Source organism: Ascaphus truei, chromosome 1 (assembly GCF_040206685.1).
Source record: "Ascaphus truei isolate aAscTru1 chromosome 1, aAscTru1.hap1, whole genome shotgun sequence".
Classification (NCBI taxonomy): domain Eukaryota; kingdom Metazoa; phylum Chordata; class Amphibia; order Anura; family Ascaphidae; genus Ascaphus; species Ascaphus truei.
Window position 1 is genome coordinate 408,751,584 of NC_134483.1, and position 20,199 is coordinate 408,771,782.

The 20,199-nt window shown below is 40.5% G+C and overlaps 1 protein-coding gene across 4 annotated transcripts in view; it reads left to right on the forward strand.

The window, feature by feature from the left end:
- The window catches only part of LRBA (LPS responsive beige-like anchor protein), a 608,431-nt gene that overhangs the window by 431,125 nt on the left and 157,107 nt on the right, over positions 1-20,199 (forward strand). For all 4 annotated transcript variants that reach the window (XM_075613691.1, XM_075613682.1, XM_075613662.1 and 1 more), the window contains 3 exons: positions 11,981-12,121; positions 14,151-14,270; positions 18,049-18,201. In XM_075613691.1, the coding sequence (XP_075469806.1) occupies positions 11,981-12,121; positions 14,151-14,270; positions 18,049-18,201 (414 nt within the window). The remainder of the gene's footprint in view (positions 1-11,980; positions 12,122-14,150; positions 14,271-18,048; positions 18,202-20,199) is intronic.

Consider the following 20,199-nt stretch of genomic DNA (forward strand, 5'->3'; position numbering starts at 1 on the left):
TTACTGGTAGAGTACGGGCAAGTGTTACAACTACAATAAAGGGGGGAAATGCCTCCAGGTTCGTGTTCTGCAAGCAGTGCTTAATAACATATTCGCACAGACAAGTTTGTTTATGAGGGGATTATGATAATAAATACAGTAGTAAGAGTCCCAACAGACATGGAAAAATTAAAGCGAATCTGGACTGCTTACAGTTTACTCTAAGCAATCTGATTACTTGCACGCCTGGCTTGTTAACGTCATTGTCTTACTAACGAGTGTGGTTGCTGTGTTCTTTTACTGAATACAATGATTCTACCTTTAATGACATTTCTTCTATAGATAGAAGTAGCCATTATTCCTCCATGTTGTCCAAGACCCCCATTGAGAAGAACATGCCATGCTTTTGATGTTCTGTTTCCATGCTGTGTTTATCTTGCTGCCGTACCCAGCGTTGGTCTACAGAAAATCATTTGCCCTAGATTCCATTTGATACATTTTTGTGTTTACAAATCAAATTATGTTTCAAACACAGCAGCGACTTCTATCGTTTTTCCAGCCACCGGACTGGTTTTTATGAGCACTTGATGAAGGCTGTGGTTCTGTGTTGATGCTGCAGTATTAAGTGTTTTTTATTTTATTTTTTATTTGACAGAAACAATTCAGACTTGAACAGGTTCATTTAATAGAAAAACCAACGCACTGAAATTGGGCGCCGTATTTCTGCAGAGCACACTTTGGCGCCCAAGGTTTAGATAATTTGCTCTGTCCCAATGCTGTATGTAAACAGCACAAATAGAGCTTCAGATGAACCATAGAGCAGTACATGCGTCTAATCCTATATTCTTACCTTCTCCAGGCTACTGGTTATGTTTACTAGCACTACCAAAATGAGAAAATACAAAGAAGATTAGCTTGGCTTTTACATCCTTTTTGAGTTGATGTTTGTTCATCATGTAGGTGTAAAATCAAGAAATAAAATAATAAAAATAATAACCGAGCAAAAAAGAAACGAAGTTTCCATGATCAGTGCTTCCAAATTGTTGAATACAAGGTAACCGTCTTTTTACTGATGAAAAAAGTATCCACTTGCTTGAGAGGAAACTACTTTCAATGCATCTTGGAGTCGGGCTATTTGTGAGGATATAATGCTCCAAATACGGGAAAGGTGTTTATATAATGTCCTTGGTTGATAGTACAAACAGTGACTGTAGTGAAACAACACTGTTTGATTCTCTTCCTAAATGGACCACCACCCTAGAGCTAATATATAGTCCAGAAATGTTCCTCCCACTGTATATGAATTGTAAAATTTTGAGTAAATCAGAGTTCTCTGACGAAGCGCTGAAAGATGTGTGAAATGCATTAGAGTTGCTTGCTTACTACATCTTGCCATGTTGTCACTCATTCATTAAAAGATTTTTAATTTAGCTCCAGTATTGTAGCCCTCCGATTTTTGCAGCTGTGCTCCGTTTTTTCCACACTCCTGGATCCTTCGAATAATAATAATATTCTTTCAAGAAATGCAGATTTATTGATTACAAATACAAGTGGCCACAGGGAGAGTCAAAAATAATGATTCTAGTTGGGTAATTTCTGAACAGAGCTTATATACTGTAAACAAAATATTGGTGTTTACATTGCCACATCAGCAATAATATGTAGGTGACGCAGAGAATAGAAAAATATACAAATAATGCTGATAATACATAAATAGCAAATTACTTGCAAAATGCACAAAAACAACTTGTGATCGTGACGAGTACATTTTCCTAATTTGTAACACCCTATTTCTAAAAAGAGAAACTTGTGGTTAGCCATTTTCTGATAAGACACTTATCTTTTATACAGCAGTAGCCCTGCACTAGTGCACATCCCATGTCCCATAAACTGTGCAATACAAAATACAATAATCTTGACTCCATTTTGTCTAACTCTCTCTCAGTGCCCCCTCCTAATCACCCCAATATCGACATAGGTTTCTGCTGAAATGTTTGGTATAGGAATGTCAAGCATTACTGCTTGGGCTATAAGCAGCTTTCTGTATTTGCCTCAGTCTGCATCTTCTCCTTTGTCAACATGGAATGTGGCTGAATGCCCTTCCTTGGCTACAGATATGTACAGAACATTGGAAACCCCAGTACATCAGCTCAGGACCCAATGACTGAATTACATACAAGGCAGTATAAGAAACTAAAGTATAAACATGGTGATCTCGGATGAGTTTTGCTTCTGAACTTTACTTTATTACATGTAGAGCAGAAGAAAAATGCAGCACTCTCACGGTCTTCATGCAAAGGATAATTTAATCACAGATTGACGTTTTGGTCCTAAATGGGACCTTGAGAAAGGTCCACATTTTAGGATCAAAGAGTTGATCTGTAATTAAATGATCCTTTGCATGAAGACTGTTTGTGCTGCATTTTTCTTCTCGGTATACAACCTGGAACCCAAGTCCTGCGAGCAGCAATGGCTTTATATTAATAACTAGCTGAGAGACCCGGCATTGCCCAGGATGTGGTGGGAGTGGTGGGAGGGTGGGTGGGAGTGGGGGGTTGGGAGTGGTGGGTGGGTGGGAGCTTTGGGGTGGGAGTGGTGGGTAGGGTGGGTGGGAGTGAGTGGTGGGTGGGAGTGGTGGGTGAGTGGTGGATTGTGAGTGGTGGGTGGGTTTGGGTGGGTTTGGGTGGGTGGGTGGGGGTGGTGGGAGTGGTTGGGTGTGAGTGGTGGGTGGGTGTGAGTGGTGGGTGGGTGTGAGTGGTGGGTGGGTGTGAGTGGTGGGTGGGTGTGAGGGGTGGGTGGGTGTGAGGGGTGGGTGGGTGTGAGGGGTGGGTGGGTGTGAGGGGTGGGAGAGTGGTGGTTGTGTTTGTGCGAGTGGTGGGTGGCTGTTGTGTGGGTGGGTGGTTGTGTGAGTGTTGTGTGTCTGTGTGTGTTGTGTGTGTTGTGTGTGTAGATGTTGTAGTGTTGATGGAGTGTTGGTGGTGTGTGTTAGTGAGTGTTGTGTGTGGGTGTGCTGACTCTTTGTGCAAGAAATGACACAGACGGCTCAATTGACATTGTGTTCCGAATATTTTTTATTTCAACGAAAAGCTGAGTGACTGTGGGAGGTGTGCTGCCAGCGGAGGGGGTGTTTTTGTGCACACGTTTGTGTGGTGTGGTGTGGGGTTGAGGTGCAAGGGGAGGGGTGGCCTACACCTGTGAATCTGCATTGTGTTGAGTGTAGTGTGTCTGGCAGCAAGGTGAAAGTGAGGTGTGTTGGGGTGGTTTAGCGTCCGGGAGGGTGTGTGTTGAGGCGTTGGGTAGGGAAGGTGTGTTGTATATGCCGTAGCGTGTGGGTGGGCAGGTAGGGTGGTGTTGAAGTGTTGTTCTCTGTGGCGTATCAGCACAGAAGTGCTGGTTGGTGGGGCGTGCGGGAGGCGTGTGGGAGGGCGTGCGGCGTGCGGGAGGGCGTGCGGCGTGGCTGAGGACGTGCGGCGTGCGGGAGGGCGTGCGGTGTGCGGGAGGGCGTGCGGGAGGGCGTGCGGCGTGGCTGAGGGCGTGCGGCGTGGCTGAGGGCGTGCGGCGTGGCTGAGGGCGTGCGGGAGGGCGTGCGGCGTGGCTGAGGGCGTGCGGCGTGTCTGAGGGCGTGCGGCGTGGCTGAGGGCGTGCGGCGTGTCTGAGGGCGTGCGGCGTGTCTGAGGGCGTGCGGCGTGTCTGAGGGCGTGCGGCGTGTCTGAGGGCGTGCGGCCTCGCTGTTGGGTGTGTGGCTGAGTGTTGTTTTTTGTGTAAGTGACACTGTGAGCAGACGTGGCAGGATGTGTTGAATGGAATCAGTGCTATCTTGTATTGTGAAGCAGTGCTGTGGCAGTAAGGTGAAGGTGAGGTGTGGCCCCTGGAGGGGGTTGTTGCGGCCTACGGGAGTGGTTGTTGTGTTTGCGGGCCAGGGGTGGGTTTGTGGGGTACGGGAGGATTTTTGGGGGGGTTGCGGACTACGGGAGGTGTTTCGAATGACAGGAGGGGTTGCGGCCTACGGGAGGTGTTGTGGGGGGGGGGTGTCTCCGGTGGGGTGTTTCGCTGACGGGAGGTATTGTGGGGCGGGGGGGGGGTTGCGGGCTCCGGTGGAGTATTTCGGCTGACGGGAGGTGTTGTGGGGGGGGGGGGTGTCTCCGGTGGGGTGTTTCGCTGACGGGAGGTGTGGGGGGTGGGGGAGGCTGTCTCCGGTGGGGTCTTTCGTCTGCCGTGAGGGGTTGTGGAGGGTAATTTTGCGGGCTCCGGCGGGGTGTGCGCTCCTGATGGGTGAGGTTGCAGAGTGTTGTTTTGTGTGGCTGCGGTAGCGTACGGGAGGTGTTTCGGCTGACAGGAGGGGTTGCGGCCTATGGGAGTTGTTGTGGGGGGGGGGGCTCCGGTGTCTCCGGTGGGGTGTTTCGCTGACGGGAGGTATTGTGGGGGGGGGGGGGTTGCGGGCTCCGGTGTCTCCGGTGGAGTATTTCGGCTGACGGGAGGTGTTGTGGGGGGGTTTGCGGGCTACGGTGTCTCCGGTGGGGCGTGCGCTCCTGATGGGTGAGGTTGGGGAGTGTTGCAGGCGTGGTGTTGTGTGTGGCTGCGGTAGCATACGGGAGGTGTTGTGGGGGGAGGGTGTTGTAGGGGGGGGGTGTTGTGGGGGAGGGGGTTGCGGGCTCCGGAGACAGGTGGCGTGTTTCGTCTGCCGGGAGGGGTTGTGGAGGGTAGTTTTGCGGGCTCCGGTGGGGTGTGCGCTCCTGATGGGTGAGGTTAGGGAGTGTTGCAGGCGTGGTGTTGTGCGGTAGGTAGCGGGCCTGCGGTCCCGGGAGGGCGTGCGCTCCTGATGGGTGAGGTTGGGGAGTGTTGCAGGCGTGGTGTTTTGTGTGTGTGTGTGTGTGTGTGTGTGTGTGTGTCGTCACTCCGCCTCAGGCCAATGAGAGGTGTGGGGGCGGGCGGCCCAAGGGACCAATGAGATTTCCCCTAGGGACACAGGAAGATGCAGACAGGCATACAGTACTTTCACAAATATATATTAAGATTTCGGCGGGAGTGCTCCTTCCATCTTTTGTCTTTATTGTATGTACACGTCTCATTCTCCTGGTAACATCCACTCTAGATATCCTGTGTGTGTGAAGTGGTACACATGAACAAATCCAGTGAAGCCTAAACCCTTTCCACCTCGATCACCTCTTATTAGAGAATGTGCAAAGCCATGAACACCTAATACGTGAATGCATTGTTTGTCTTTTTTTACACTTGCTTGCATGTTTTCCCGAGTCACATTGTGATGTGCTGGTGTTTGCCTAATTTAGTAGAGATGCTGTGAAGAATGTGTCATCCCTTGTGGGATAAATATTCACAAAGCCAAGACTGAGGCCGACTGAAAATGTATTTTACACCCACGTTCCTTCCTTTTTATACTGTGTAAGGATACAGGTTAACTGTGCCTTTGTTTTTCCTACAGACCATGTTTACAAGGCTGTTACCAATAATGATATGACCATGCCCTCGGAAACAACAAAATCATGCAAATGATGCCAGAAGGCTTCTTTTCACATTTACACATACCAACAGCTATATGATAATGGCACACAATTATAAGTGTCCATCTGATTTGCCTTTTTTAACCACGTACAAGTCCAAAATATCAAAGCTATTCAGACGTTTGGTTTCATATATTGTTGTGCAACATACCTTCAAATTACCTTAATTCATTTGAAGTCTTTGTCACATAATGGTAAAATACTACTTACAATTTGTCATTCTTTTTTCATACACGTTACTGTTTTCCTTACATGATTCTTTAGTAGGGGGTGGTTTGGGCTACATCTGCAGTACTTTTTCACTGTTGATAAGGTTCTTGATTTTCTTGAAGATAAAAGCTGTGTTCTTTCAACCATGGCGGGAGTGAGAAAAATAAAAGCACAAGTAGAGTGGATTTGATAAAAAATTAAGCTCTGTCAGTTGCTTTTTCTTGTCAATGAGATAAAGTTGCTGCTGCAGCTAAAGAAAAATTGTCCTGTGCACCCTAAATAAGGAGAATAGCTCTTAAATGAGCCCACTAGAGACCATTTATTCTGTTCTTCTCCAAGATAAACAGAAGAAGCTTATGACAAATGGATTAGACTTGCAATGCTGTGAAAGTTGCACGCTTGTTGCAGATGGTCACGTTGCTTTGGTTTTATCTGATTTAGCCTTAGTTTGGGAAGGAATATAACCTAGCCATTTAGTCTTGTAACTATAAAATGCAGTGTAGGGTGCTCTGGTAGACTCGTATACGATCTGTAGTGCGTTATTAATAAGAGAGAAATTCTATAGCCATACTGAAAGTAATTGTTGATGAGATTCCTGTGATACAGAATCTATTTTGTCTGTTGGGATCCATTTTAATTTGTCAGACGTATCAGAATCCATTTTATAAGGAAGTTACAATATCTATTGACTTGTAGAATAAGGGAGTTATTGTGACAACATCTTGGGCACAAAATGGAGCCCATCAAGGCCAAGATAAGAATATAGGCTTTGTGCCCACACTTACTGATGAGTATTTTCAAGGATGAAAATATGTTGTCTTATTGTCTTTCATGATTGAACAATCACAATGCTACAGTACGTACCGTAGAGTTTCTGTTAACCAGTAGATTTCTTTATTATCTTGCCTACAATTATATTTTGTCAAAACAAACGATACTATCAGAGGCAATACATGCCATACGTTTTCCGTTTATAGTTTGCCTGCTTTTGAATGTTACCTGTATATCTGAAGATGTATTATTTATCCTCAACGTACAAAGATTAGGAACTGCTGCTAAGAGTTCTTCATTCCTACTGAAAGACAGAAAAGACGGTGCAAAACAGCGCTAAAACACACAATAACAATAAAATATAATAATAAATTGGCAGCCAGACAAAAACTGACTTGTACAGTCAGTAACTAAGCAAAGGAAAAAAAAGGATAAGCCGGCGCCAGTTCAAACCGTGACGTGTAAAGTCCAAATCAAGTCTTTTTGTAATGGTGATGAGCAGAGTGCAGATTTCCTCCAAAACGTGACGTGATATGTGAAAAAATAAAGAGAAAATTATGGTGCAGTAAGTCAAATTGAGGACATAAAAACATATAACACTGATAACATGGAACAAACAGGACAAACTCACAACATCAACTAGCCAGACAAAAATTAATAAAAAAGCTATTTAATGACAACTAATATAGGATTCGGGATAATTATATACACTAATCCGGGGGGGGCAAAATCGTTGCCCTACTCACAGGATGCAGGATATTTTAAAGCAGCAGGACTTGAGGCACTTTTGGTGGATCCAAGATGGCGACCGGAGCTCACTCTCTGGCGTCCCCACGTGTGGCAGATGCTGTCTGGAGCTCCAGGGGATCTGGATCAATGGTGCTGCTACGTGTGTCTCCCTCCTCCTGCCGGTTTCCAATCCTCCTATTCTCCTCCTCTCCTGTTACCCGGCCGTGCAATATACTCTCCACAAATAATTTGCTTCTAAAAACGAGTCCTCCCAACGCGTTTCGTGCGCATGCGCGCACTTCTTCATCCCTTGAAATTCCATGGAAATAACCTATTCTTTACCCTAAGCTTTTCCCTCTTCACATGTGAACAGGCTACATTGCATCCCTCTCTCATGACAGTGTCGTTAGCAACAGAATTACTGTATGGAAAAGGCTTTTCGGGTTAACCACTCCACTGCCAGCTACTGCAAATGACATGTGTGGTATTCGCAGCAAATGATGGACAACCGTGTCTATTACAACGTAGACCAGAGACTTTGGCCTAGTATTTGGTTAATATAGATTAGAGCTCAGTAGCCTTAAGTTACAAAGTCATGGACTTTTATAACGCAAGGGAGCAATCTCAAACATGAGTAATGGGTACTAATCATAACCCTACCTCCCTTGTGGTGCATCATTAAATCAGAAATCTCATTACTTGGGAAATTAGGAGCATTGCACCATCATTCTGACACCCATTTTATTTGAACATACACATTTGTCTGCATGTGTTTTAAATATGTTTTTGGAAGATGTGACCTATTGGCGCTAAACCCTTCAGATGTGATTCTGCTACATGAAAGCAAAGATCTGAATTTTGTTAAATTAAAAATAATTTGAATTTCTAAACTAGTAATTATATAAATTACTTATATAAAGTGACTCTATAAATATAAACTAATTAACAGACCGGATCTGACCTCCCCTGAAAACTGGCAAGTTTTTGCCCAGTGTGACTGCTCCCTGAAAAGTTCCGAAGATTGGGGCCCGTACGTCTTAACCCATAGCTGCGTGTGAAACGCATACTTAAGCTAGGAGGAATCCTTTCACAACGGACAAGCCATGAAATTAGGTTTCAATATTGCAATTTCCAGGCAACCAAATGACAGACACATTTTATTTGCTAATATCCCCTACGCTTAGAGCTTGGAGTTCAAATAGTCAAAATACTGCAGGCCAGCATGTGAAAGGCTCCTGTGTGGGAGATTTTGGACCAATGTCTCTTTTATAGTGTATTGGTTTGCAGTGGCACTATAAATGTGTTTTCAGGAAACAATTATAAAAAAAGAAGATTGCTGATAATTGAACAGAGTTGGCAAGTGTGCCGGCTTGCTACCAGCCCCAATGGGCTAGGCTACTAATAATGCAAGTGCTATGTTGTATTAGCTAGGCTGAAAGGATAAATAAAGTTGCACTGGTTACCTGCAGCACTTTACCAAGTGCCACTGCAGTTTAAAGTATCACTTCCCAAAACATTTGGGGCCATTTACAATGTAGGAATAAACAGTTAATTAATTTAATATGTAAATATCATTTAATGTGTTTCCCAACCCTCTAGTACCCTGATTTTGTCTCTCTCTAATTAAACAGAAAGTTTAATTAAGCGGTCTAAAATATTTATAGTGTGGTTTGATTCCATCTATGAGACTAGAGCTTAGTAAACTGCTTTTATGGTGTATTAAAACATTGCGAATTGCCTCATCTTTTATAGCAGTTGTCAGAAAAATATAGGCCAGCACAGTAAAATGTATTAGCCCAATACATTGTCTCCATTTTATTATGAGGAAGCTATGATGTACAGCTCTGTCATTGCAGATCTATTGTTCAAGGGGTTCCACAATTTTCTGTGTGCTGCCATTAATTTATAGCAGTAAACAATATGTAGCTCTCCAACTGCAGCAAAGCAGAATCTTTTAATGAGGTGGATGTTATTACCACAATAAATCAGTGCATTCATGTAATGTATAATTCAAAGTGTGTATTCCCACTGTAACTTCTCTGAGTAAGCTGATAGTGCATCATTGTCAGAGCCCAGCTATACGTTTTTTCACTCCTTTTATTTGGAGTCCGGGTTACAAAAAAAAGTGTATTTTATTCTTTATTCCATTGCAAATGTACAAGCATCTCCGAGCAAGCATCAGAAAGAGAACTGTAACAATTACACCAGGAATCAATAAAGCGCATTCTCTGGCAGCATTGATCGGGGCATGCTGCCGTTTTTACAAAAGGCAACAAAATCAGTCCTAATTGGTTTTAGCGGTATATCCAAGGAAGGTAATTCCATAACCATTGATTGGAGCGGTGTGCTCAGTGGCATTGGAATACCAAATAGAAGCAGATAAAGTGATTTGTTAAAATGCTGTAGGGCCATATAAATGTTAGTGTTCATTCTATTTCCCATTAACCCCATGTGGTGCCGAATTGTTCCTGTAGCACACGTATGTGTTGTATGTACAGCATACTTCAATACTTAATGATAAAAGCAACCCCCAATGTCATGTACAGTAGCTCGGAGACTGATAGATATATATCTATATAGATATATAGTCATTGGTATGGCAGTTTGCACTCACGTTTTTGGTGAAGGCAAATGCTTGTCCTATAGCATAAGGATATGTACGTAGTAACCAAGGGGATCCTGATGACAAAAATAAGACAGCACACCGCAAATGTAGAAAAAGATGTGTATTAAGAACACCCGGCATATATAGATATCCTTTTTTTTATTATTTTTTTTTTTACCTGTGATCTTACATTGAAAATCATCTAAATAACTCTGAGTCTGCATAACGGTCTGCAACATACAGTAATTCTCAGCCATTCTTCATGGGTCTCTCCTGCCGACATGGTTAATATATTTACCATTCATTTGTTCTGGTTCTTTTTCTACCATGTATGCTTGTGTCATGCACATACGTTTGAGTCTCTTACTGTACATTCCTTCTGTTATGTATGTAGGGAGGGAAGACATTGTTTTTTTGTTGTTTATTATTATTATTACAAAGGAGGAGACAACAGGTTTTATGAAAAATAAAAATAAACTGAAGTATCAGCTGATTCATTGCACCATAAAAAATGTCTGTTGGCATGTAGCTCTTTGGCATGTAGCTATTAAACTCCTACTACAACAGGGCAAGAAACGGGAGAAGATCCTTTCTCAGGCCTCCCAACAGCCTACATCTCACCTGTGCGAAAGAAGTCCAGGCTGGTCATTTTACATATCTTACAGCACAATTCCAACTGCCAACACACAATCAAAATGTGATGCAAAAGCAGAGGGCCGAATCACTGCCACACAGGTGCCCTGGAATCCGAGCCTTGGTACTATGTGCTGATGGGCATCTGAATTGATTCACCTCTAATTTCTCAAAATAAAGTTCTTTGGGGTCTGGATATTGACATATAGTACAATAACATTCTGTCTTTTCGTGTTTGAAAAGCAAAATGTCTCTGCAACAATGTTGATTTTGTTGTTGTTTGTTTTAGGTATTTTTTAGCATTTTACCGAGACACCCTCAACACATTTCTTTGTGCTACAAAATAAATCCCCCATTTTACAGCTTACATTTTATATTTTAAAATGCGTGTTCTATTTTTGCAAAGAGATGTTGCCTGATTTTCATTCTGGTAATGCAATAAAAAAAATTGCTGTGTATGCTCATCTTGAAAGATGTTCTCCTGCAGATTGTACTTGAGAGCTTGGACTATTAACCCTTTCACTGCTGGCTGGTTTTGCAGCATATTGCTTTCCAGCATTGCCTGCTTGCCCTAGAGACATGTCCGTTTCCCAAAAAGCTTACAAGCTAAGTTTTAGTGCCCGAAGCACAGGGAAACAGTTAGTTGCCCAAGGTCACAGAGATCTGAAGTCTGAACCAGATTCAGATGCTTCACGGAAAAACAAAGAGAGACTAAGTTCAGCAGGTCATGCGTTTTACAAACCGTTCGCTGAGTTTTATTAACACATAAAAATATATAGTCAAAAATCACCAAGGGAAGGTGCAGTTATGAAGTCTCTGTGCTTGAAGCACTTTATTTTCATAAGTACGCCTATCATTGTATAGGAGCTGCCACAAGCACACAAGTTAGGTGGGGAGCAATGGGGAAAGAAGGAAACACCTGTATACACATTACTAAGGAGCAGCAATTTGATGAAGATTATTGTATGAATATAACTGCAAACAGAAGGAAACCATTTCTACGCTCTTGTGTGCATTATGTCCACTGTATACTTTTACATATGCATAATGCAACTGAAAATAAAAACATCACATCTATGCCTCTACCCAGTGAAATAGAGGGTATTGCTAAAACGAACCTGCATTTCCACTTTAACATGTAAATATTCTGTTCCCAAATCGGAATGCTATAGTTATGTGATTGCAACTTTCTGTTTCTTCTGTCCGCCTCCTGTCTCCAACAATCTGACATATTACAGCCACTGTACCCCTGAAGGTGTTTGGAAGTCTTTAATATTGAACAGTGGCTTTATTTGGACTTGGGTGGAACCATAAATATAATCCTTTTGATCAGATTACATTGTTCTGACATTTTAGATGCATCTCCTGTTTTAAGCTGTCAGGTTTAAGCATTTTTCGCACACACTTGTCTGTGTTTCTTTCATTGTGAATTCACTGGTAATTTACTCTCACACATTTATGAGGTAGCTTGCGTTGGAGGATAAGAAGGGATGATGAGGTTTGTGTTGATGATTGTACGTTTTATTTCTTCCAGCCTGTTGGAGCACTGAACCCTAAGCGAGCGGCCTTCTTTGCAGAGCGTTATGAAACCTGGGATGATGATCAAGTACCCAAATTTCACTATGGCACTCACTACTCCACTGCAAGTTTCGTGCTCAGCTGGCTTTTAAGACTTGTAAGAAAGCTTTCATGGTCTTAAAATACAACCATTAGCATATAATGCTTAGGAGGATTTTATTGAAGTTGGTGTTATTGCTGGCAGTAGGCAATTTAAATCTGTGCATTAATGTTCAGCTCCTAAAAGCCCATGATGGTCTCTTAACCCATGCTGGAACTTGAGCAAAACAATTAGACCATAGGTCTTGAACTGATGTCTTGGTTGACAAGTGGACCAAATATATGTTTAATTGTAATATTTTGAACTTCTATTGTCTGGAACAATTTAGTATGATTCATAACTTGGGTACTCAACCCCTTTGTCTACCAGAGGGGTCTGCAGTGCAATGCTTTTCAGCCCAGCGGTTAAACACCTTTACTGCTTGAAGGGCTTTAACACATTGCTTTATTAGGGTGAAAAAGACGGAAAGTAAAGCCAATAAATTGGGAAGAATATATATATATATATGCTATATTTTGTTGGGAATAATAAAGATGTGCATCAAAAGTGTTATTTGAGGAACAAGTTGCATTTATTTCAGTATTTAATACTGAAAATATGAAATATTTCTTAATGTATGTTATACGAATCACTTTACAACATAAGTATTTGGTCATTTTAGGTGTTACAATTTAGGATTTACAATAGCTCAACAGTAACGCAACGCAGCCCTTTAAAGTAGAAGACATATGCTCAGATAAACTACTGGCCGTGCATTTGATCTTTTCCATCAAGACCCTGTTTTGTTCAAATTGCAAACACAGACGACTCATGGTTTTTCTGTTCTGAAGATTTTCGTTTTAATAAATCCTATGCCCAGATTTCTCATTACAGCCTTGTCTGTAATGACTGCAATTCATCCAGTGCTAATGTTAAATGAGCAGCATAAGTATTCTCTGTAAAGCAGCAATCATTTTTCTTCCCTAAATAATGCGTTGGTGTTTAGTGGAATAATCAGGAATACTGTTTATTGATAACATATTGGTTTAACAGTGCATGTTTCTGTAAACCTGAGAGGCAATTCATCTAGTAGAAAGTAATTTCTTTGGGAAAGCATTAGCCGCATACCATTAATTAAAGCTCGTTAGAATGGTACATGCAGACATAAATCCTTGATATAATTTATGGTGCCTTGCTAATTTTAGGCAATTATCTTACTAATATGGGCTTAAGTGTGCTTTAACTAAGAGGAGGCTTTTAAATCTTTTAACCTTTTTCTTAATCGTACATTTGAACTGGAGAAAAAGGAGGCATTATTTGCATCCAATTTCATGAGAAAAAACTATTTAGAAGGAAATGTTGAAACAATACAATGGCGGTGATTTAAAAAACAATCTCATTTCTAGATCTGAAAATGCTTTGTGCATTAAAAAGTAATGCAAAAAAAAAATTAAAAAATTATCTAGCTATAGTCTTAAAATATATTTTTCCCCAAGTTCTTAGTCAAACTTCCGCACTCTTCCTATATCTGTGAAAAATATAGTATTCCCGGGTGGGGAAGGGGGTTAGGAGGTACTGCCAGTACTTGAAACCCGCTTCATGAGAACCAATATGAAGCCGCAATACATGAAGTTGTTTCTTCGATTGGCCTGTGTGACGCGCAAGATTTAAAAGTCCATTTAGTTTCCCGTCGAAGGGAGGACCTGGTGATAAGTATCCCGGGAAGCAGGGGGTCCCTAGAGATTAAATTAGAGCAGTTCAGCTCCGGAGACGACCTGCCTCATGTACATGTTTAAAAAAAAAAGGGGGGGGGGGCGGAGAAGTGGTGGAGTATTTTATATGTAGAGCGAACAGATCCTTTAAATAAAACTGTATGTTGCCATTTCTTAACAATGATTTTATTTATGAACAGATCTTCATATCTTGAAATGACAGCATACACTTTGTTTCAATTTGAATTTTCTGGTGTACCTGTTTGAACTTGCTTAATGATATTGCCATGCACACTGGTCACTAGAGTCTCCTACAACATAAACACTGATCTTCGGCCTGGTAAAGTTGCGTGACAACACGGAGCACACCACAAACCATTTCTTTTCTTTCCTAGGAGCCCTTCACAACGTTTTTCCTGAATTTGCAAGGGGGTAAATTTGACCACGCAGATAGAACGTTTTCATCGGTATCAAGAGCGTGGCGTAACTCCCAGCGTGACACCTCTGATATCAAGGTAACGTAACCAGCAAGCTTTACCCTTAGAGGCAGGAATTCATTTGATCACTGTAGTAATCAAAAGTGAAATACAGAATATCAGACAAGCCGTGATAAATCATGTGCACAAAATAAAGTTTGATTTATGACCCCATTCGATCCGATTATGTTATTCCCTACAACAGCAGTGTACAATAGCAGATAAAGGTCCATATTTAGTAAGCGATAACACCTTTCCTAGATTGGCCTAGAAGGTTTCTTCTGGCGCTGGACTGTGTCTTATAATAGAATAGTACCACTCGGTGAATATGGTCCATAATCTTCTGAATAAATGATGGTGTATGTGTGTGTGTGTGTGTGTATGTATATATGTGTAATATATATATGTGTGTGTGTGTGTGTGTGTGTGTGTGTGTGTGTGTGTGTGTGTGTGTGTGTGTGTGTGTGTGTGTGTGTGTGTGTGTGTGTGTGTGTGTGTGTGTGTGTGTGTGTGTGTGTACATATACTTTGTATATGTATATGTATACATATACATATACAGTGGTAGACAAATCACCAAAACATCTACTCGCCGAACAAAAAAATCTACTCGCCGAACAAAAAAATCTACTCGCCACCTAGTACCACACGTGTGCTGGTTGGGCCAATAGGAGCTCGCCATGATGTTAAATCCACTCGCCCGGGCGTGCAAATGTATAGGTTTGTCGAACACTGTATATATATATATATATATATATATATACTATATGTGTATATATATATATATATATATATATATATATATATACTATATGTATATATATGTATATGTATATATATATGTATATATATGTATATATGTATATATATATATGTATATATATGTATATATATGTATATATGTATATATATATATATACTATATGTATATATATATGTATATATATATGTATATGTAATATATATGTATATGTGTATATATATATATATATATATATATATATATATGTATATATATATGTATATATATGTATATGTATATGTGTGTATGCTTTTTTTTTTTAAGCAGAACTGATTGATATATATATATATATATATATTGATATATATATATATATATATATATATATATATATATATATATATATATATATAAAAATAATATGGTAATTGATCCATGTTGGTAACATTGCACGCTGTGACTGTTTGACCAAGGGAAAAATAATATGATGCTACTGCCATCTATGAACGTACTGAGGTGTGACTGGCTGTGTGAAGTAAGAAGAGAACAAAAGCCTGATTACAGGGAGGGGAAATATATATAGAAAAAAATGATTGTCACAGACCAAGATAATTAGCAAATGAATATTGCTTACTTCAAGTTAACAATGTAGATAAGTCTATCATTGATGCTACTTTACATACAAAGTATGTACTATAACGTCTCATTTGAACAATCAACATAAGGTTAGACACCAGTTATCAGCAAGGTGTCATGCATCTTGTAGAGTAGTTTTTTGTTCCCCTGCTTGGTTAATTAAGGCCACTATAAACAAAGGATCTGCAATTCAAAGCCTTGCAGCATTTGACACAATGATGTAGGTGATAATAGCTTAATTCCAGCTTGGTCCAAGCTGTTTTAGCCCTGACTGCACTAGAATGACCATGCCCCCAATCTTATGACCTCCCTATTGCTCTCCTGCCTAGAAAGCTGTTTTTGCTTGTGTTTGCCCTGGGGGGGATTTTAGAGACCACTGATCTGTTGACCCATAGCTAGACTGGATTTCACCACCCCCCTGGAACAACTTTACAGGTCTACTGCACATGTCCAACAGTTCCTCCATGTTTCCCTTTCTGGAATTAAGACACACTTTATATTACTCGCTTGCCATGTAATTATTTTCTTTATGTGCAATAATCATGTATACATTTTTTTGCCAAGAAAAGCTATTGTATTATCTAGTAGATTCACCATCTTCAAACTGTGAAATTGTGACTACACAACAATTTGGCGGAAAAACAAAAATGTCTATTTAAAAATATGTTTTTATTTTAGAGGTGCATTCATGTAAAGACTACTTTGTACTTATTGCAATTATATGGTTTTAATAGGTTACAACTCACACGTGTAAGCATTTAAATCCTTGTTCAAAGTTTATCTTTACAATATTTGTAAGCATTGTAACCTTGCGTTTTAGTGTTTATTAACCTTGCGCTCTAGATTGTGCTAATTTCCTTTAAGAAGGCACAAGCGTTTGGCTATTGTATGAATTAAATAAAAAATGTTTAGTAATCGCATTTAAAAAAAACGTTTATTCCGATAGGTAGCAAATTATTGATTCTCAACCTTCTCTCTGTCGTCTTTCCTAATTGGCCCTATGACATGGAGTGGGTCTCCATAAATCTGATTATCTTCTTCAGAATACGGTGGAGCCAACAAGATTAACAGCCCCCTCCAGTTAAGAATCATTACAACTTTTTTCAGAGACTGAAAATTATCCGTTCTTTTAAAATGCTCATTTAATGTCTTGGGAAAAGATTCCAATCACCCAGTAGTAACGTGTTAAACATATTGTATCACTGCCTTCAGTTTACTCTGGTCTAAGTGGGACAGAAATTGGCACACCTTCTCTCACAGTGGTTTTAGCAATGTGTTTGAGTCATGCATTGCAGGCTATCCTTAGTCCCCACATTAATTGGGTAAATTCACATAAATACTTCACACAATTGTACATGCTTTTCCTTTTTCAAAAGAGAAGTATCCTAATTTTTCAGTTCAACAGAATCATCCTGTTGTACACAAAAGGACAATTAAAAAAATAATGTGCTCTTTCACAATGACCATTCTGACTGCAGAAGGTGAGGCTGCATTGGGCCGATAAGAAATGAAGTCACTTCTTCACTAAAATCATCGTTTCATTTCGTTCTCCTTAATTTCATTTCTCAAAAGCAACCAACCGTTCAGGTTTTCAAGATTTCTCCAACAAACATTTAACTGATTAACCTATCTCTAATTCTCACAGAGACAGCTTGCTTAGGTATGAGCGGCCCTGAAACCTGGAATGCTGGCTGCTCTCAGGGCTTGAACGTAGGGACGTCTGGTCTAATGACATCATCTAACAAAATGCTAAACCGCCATTTCTATGTTCACCCACTATGCATAGTACTTTTAAACTTCACATTTTCTATAGGAATCCTTTTGAGGTGTGATCTAAATCAAATCATTTCCACCCTCTTCATAAAGCTCTGATCAAGACCAGTAGACACCGTCACGCAGAAGGTGCAGCCGCGCCGTGCTGCAAGGTTTTTCCCAACTCAATCAAATTGAGTTTAAACCTTGCGACGGAGGCCCCCTCCCATCACAAGCTTCCCTGTCAGACCGCAGATTGCGGTTAGCCCTGTGCACGCGACGCCCCCCCGCCGGGCGCGCGTGTCACAGACATTACTGGGACCGCAGCCTAAGCTTCTTTATCTTGCTGCATACAACCTATAACTTATTACTATTCCCTGTTTCATTGAGATACAGAAAATAGACTTCAGCCACAGCTACATAAATCCTGCAAACACTTTTGCATTTGTACGACTAAACAATTGCCTCCTCTGATCACGGCGCTGGCGTCAACTTTCTTTTTTAATCATTTAAATTAACGTGATTTGTTTTTTCTATTTTTCCAAGAGATTTTAATGGTGCAGATTAGGGCACTATTAATGATCTTTGTGGTTACTTTGACTCAATGAAAATAAGATAATTAGTATGAATATGTTCGCTTCTAAAGCTCATGATAATGTCGTATTCTTTTGTTTTGTTTTACTCACAGGAGCTCATTCCTGAATTCTACTTTCTGCCTGAGATGTTTGTAAACTTCAATAATTATAATCTTGGAGTGATGGATGATGGCACAGTGGTGTCTGATGTTGAACTTCCACCATGGGCCAAAACCCCAGAAGAATTTGTTCGCATAAACAGACTGGTAAGATAATAATCTTTCAAGTACATTGATGCAGATAAGGCTTTCATGGCAGAGCCGTTGGACTTATTCCAGCTTTACTGTTAGTAACATAACATGCCAGGTATGTTCCTTCGTTTTTGTGGCAATTACTTTAGTAAAAATGTGTATCGAACGAACTATACTTTCACCCTTCTTCCACCGCGACAATTGTTTTTCCCTCCGCTTATTTAAGAATCATGTCAGAGGTTTCAATAATATTTCGTCTGGGGAGGTGTTTGTTGTTCTGTCTCTAAAACTTGTCATCAGAAAATGGTGATTTGTGATATGTAAAAAAAAAAAATGTTAGCAATGTTTTGCAAGTTTGGAGGTTCTCTTTGTTTTAAAAATGTTATTAATAGCAATGAGCTTTTTCTGAAAAGCAATCCAGTTTTGATTGTTTTCAGTGGGTTTGTATGCTCTTTGGGGTACGGATTTTCTTTCCTATTAATTGCCTTCCATAGATGTCATACTGTACATATTGTTAGTGTACAACAAGATCTACGAAGAGTGCCTGTTTCCCAATGAAAGACATCACACTTGATAAATACGATTATATAGGTTTTTTCCAAAATATACGCTGCCATGAGAAGTCTACAGAATATATATTTATGCGGCTGTTTCAGTACTCATCAGCAAAACATCAACTCTCCATTCGGAATGTAATTAAAAAGCTTTTTACTGGGAAAGCATGCTAAGTGTTTGTGTGCAAACAACATCAAATAAAAACAGCTTTCTTTAGCTCCCCTGGCAAAACAGAAATTATGCAGAATGAAAGCCCGCTGCTCTACAAATTGATTCACTTTAGACAGCTTATAACCGTGCATCTCTCTTAAAGAGATTTTTTTTGTCTATGTGGTTATCCACTCTTTGAGCTGACAAGTTTTGCTAGGACTTGCCAGTTTGCCTCTTCCAGTCTACCGATTATATGCAATGATTGCCGCTCTTGAAATGCATACCACTTTGATCTGTGACCTTTTTGTGGTGCTAATCGGGTTCCCAATATCATTATACTTCTCTCATTAATCATATTTCCTACAGCCCGTCAGGCAGCCAGACAGACAGTGCCCCTGTTTGTAGGCCCGTGTTGGCAGGTTTGTGCTTTTGCAGATTATTATAGTGCTATACATTGGCTTCTAGCAAACCAGCACCACATCAAGCTGTGTGCTACAATTAAAGTCAGATGGTCCTCAGGTGGAACAGGCATATAGTGTTGCAGCTGTCTTCCTGAAGTAAACCAGCACTAAGGGCAGATGATATATAGGACAGAACATACTAACAGATTGTACAGTACGAGGTCAGAAATTGGGGCTCACAACATTAATTAAATGACATGCTTGTTTTAAACTGATCTGCAAGCTTTTTTTTTTTTTTTTTTTGTGCGTGTGGTGCCAGTTACAGTATATTTTACAATAAAGATCATCTAAATAGGATAATTTTCCTCCAGGCAAACTGTGTGGTGTTCCCATATACATTTTCACTTATTGGTGTGCTATCTAACCAAACTAACATGCGGATGAGCTTGAGCACAAATTGCAAAACTTCAAATGCTTAGTTCTTCCAGACTCGTCATTGGGTACTGTTACAGATTGACATCTTGTTATTTAGGTACACGTGTGCCTAGAATAATTACGTGTCTACTTAGCACTTCATTCAAATCCCAATTTTCAGAACCTTCTCACTTTAACGAATATATCAGGTTAAAAATGAAAGGTTCTGGTTACCATTTCCGTAAATGTATTGTATTGTATTGTATGTCTTTATATATATATAGCGCCATTAATGTACATAGCGCTTCACAGTAGTAATACATGTGGTAATCGAATAAATAACAGATAATATAAATAACAGATCATGGGAATAAGTGCTTTAGACAAACATAACATTAAGGAAGAGGAGTCCCTGCCCCGAGGAGCTTACAATCTAATTGGTAGGTAGGGAGAACGTACAGAGACAGTAGGAGAGAGTTCTGGTAAGTGCGTC